Source organism: Aplysia californica, unplaced genomic scaffold (assembly GCF_000002075.1).
Source record: "Aplysia californica isolate F4 #8 unplaced genomic scaffold, AplCal3.0 scaffold00807, whole genome shotgun sequence".
NCBI classification, from domain to species: Eukaryota; Metazoa; Mollusca; class Gastropoda; order Aplysiida; family Aplysiidae; genus Aplysia; species Aplysia californica.
Window position 1 is genome coordinate 170,008 of NW_004798077.1, and position 1,874 is coordinate 171,881.

The window sequence follows — 1,874 nt, forward strand, 5'->3', positions numbered from 1 at the left end:
GAGAGAGAGAGGTGGGGGTGTGGAGGTAGTGGTAGGGACATTGTCTTCCTAAGTGGTGAAGCTTGTTAAATCCATGTCTACCTTTCTGTCACATACAACAGACAGGAAACTCTTGATCTTCATCTGAATGTTTTATTTCTTTCTCTGTCATCCTTCTCCCAGATCCTCACACTGAAGACGACCACAACGGAACAGACGACACAACCTTTTGATCAGAATCTCACAAGCGGTCCAACTAGACAAGGGAGACTTCCGGTACATCAGAGATCTGTTGGTTACCATGACGACCAGGAACAGACGCTTGCCGCCATCCGCTCAGCCCCGGGCTGTCCTCCGGAACAAAGTGTCCAACCACATGGTTCTCCCGCCCGTGTCTCCCCACTCCAGGATGTCCAAACTGTCAGAGATGTCGCCCGAGGCCAGGAGAGCCATGCTGCTCACACGGGAGGAGACCAAAGAGAACCTGTCGTCTAGTCGGCCAGCCCTCCACGCCAACCTCTCCCCCGATCCACAACTAACCGACAACATGCACATAGGGGACCTGTCCTCAAAACCTGGGGGTACCGCTAGGAAGCCTACAACCGCAGTCACGCCCACCACAACAGCCACGCCCACCACAACAGCCACGCCTTTCCCCAGAAGTCCCAGCAAGGGGCGTGTCCCGTCCAGACCCCGGCGCGCGGACACCACAGTGACGTCACAGCGGGCAGCCATGCCTCAGGTCACGGCGAGATCACGCAGCACGTTGTCTCACCACGAGATCTCGCGGTCTGTCAGCGACAGGAGCGGCTACCACAACAACACGACGAACGTGCACAACAACAACAACAACAACAACAGAAACAACAACAACAACAACACCGCGGCCAGATCTCGCAACACGAACGTTACCTACACGCTGGTGAACAACAACAACAGCAGCGTCAGCAATATGGACGACAACGACGACCATGATGGGGATGATGAGGGGAACGACAACAACAACGACAACTGTGCCGTCAGGAGTCGCGGTGACGGGATAGACGATGACCTGGATGCTATGGAACTCAACGGCAATGAGGACGTCACTTCTGCTTCTCCCGGTCAAAAGAGTGTCGGTGACGGTGACGGTGACGGTGACCGATCTAGTCAGAGCTTCGTGCTCACGCTGGACAGAGCGCTGGAGAAGCGAGGCGTGAGTCGACTGCGCGGGGACATCACGGACTCGGCGGCTATCTCGGAGCCCGGCACGGTGCGCGCGCTGAACGGCGGGAGACTGACCAACGCCCAGGAGGTGGTGGTCAATGTGTGCCATGATGACGTCAGAGAGCTGGTCTTTCACGACGACGACCAGGAGTCTCTGGACACCGCGCAGACCGTCTCCAACATCCGCATCAGCGTCTGGATAGAGTACAACAACCGTTTCCGCCCGGACATTCTGGACGACACGGAGGACGAGATGACGTCAGAGACAGGCCGAGACTCGCCCCGACACGACACGCTGGTCAAGCCTGTGCTGACGTCACCGCCAGGGGGAGGGGGTCAGGGCGGCAAAAGCCGGGCCGTGAAGCCTGGCCACAAGAACTTCCTACAGCCTCACAAAGACACATTGTTGAGTAGAAAGCCTCCTGCCTCTAGAGTTCACAGTCTCTCTGCCGGCAGTCAGGCCAGTAGCCATAGCAACAACAACAACAACAACAACAACAACAACATCCGGGCTCGCCCAAAGTCCGGAAGTCCGGCGGGCAGGCAGGAAGTGACGTCAGTGCGCGTGGGCTCCGGGCTGTCCACAGAGAGCTCACGCAGAAGCAGCACCAGCGCCTCCTCTAGACACAGGGAATCCTTCCTGCGCCGCAAAGCTAGGACGTGATTTCGACATGCTTGCATCTCTTCGT

The 1,874-nt window shown here is 57.5% G+C and overlaps 1 protein-coding gene across 1 annotated transcript in view; it reads left to right on the forward strand.

The window, feature by feature from the left end:
* Positions 1-1,868, forward strand: part of LOC101854051 (WD repeat-containing protein 48 homolog) — a 7,157-nt gene extending 5,289 nt beyond the window's left edge. The window contains exon 2 of the mRNA XM_005109704.3: positions 163-1,868. Coding sequence (XP_005109761.1) covers positions 281-1,849 — 1,569 coding nt within the window. The 5' untranslated portion in view covers positions 163-280 and the 3' untranslated portion in view covers positions 1,850-1,868. The remainder of the gene's footprint in view (positions 1-162) is intronic.
* The last annotated feature ends 6 nt before the right edge of the window (positions 1,869-1,874 follow it).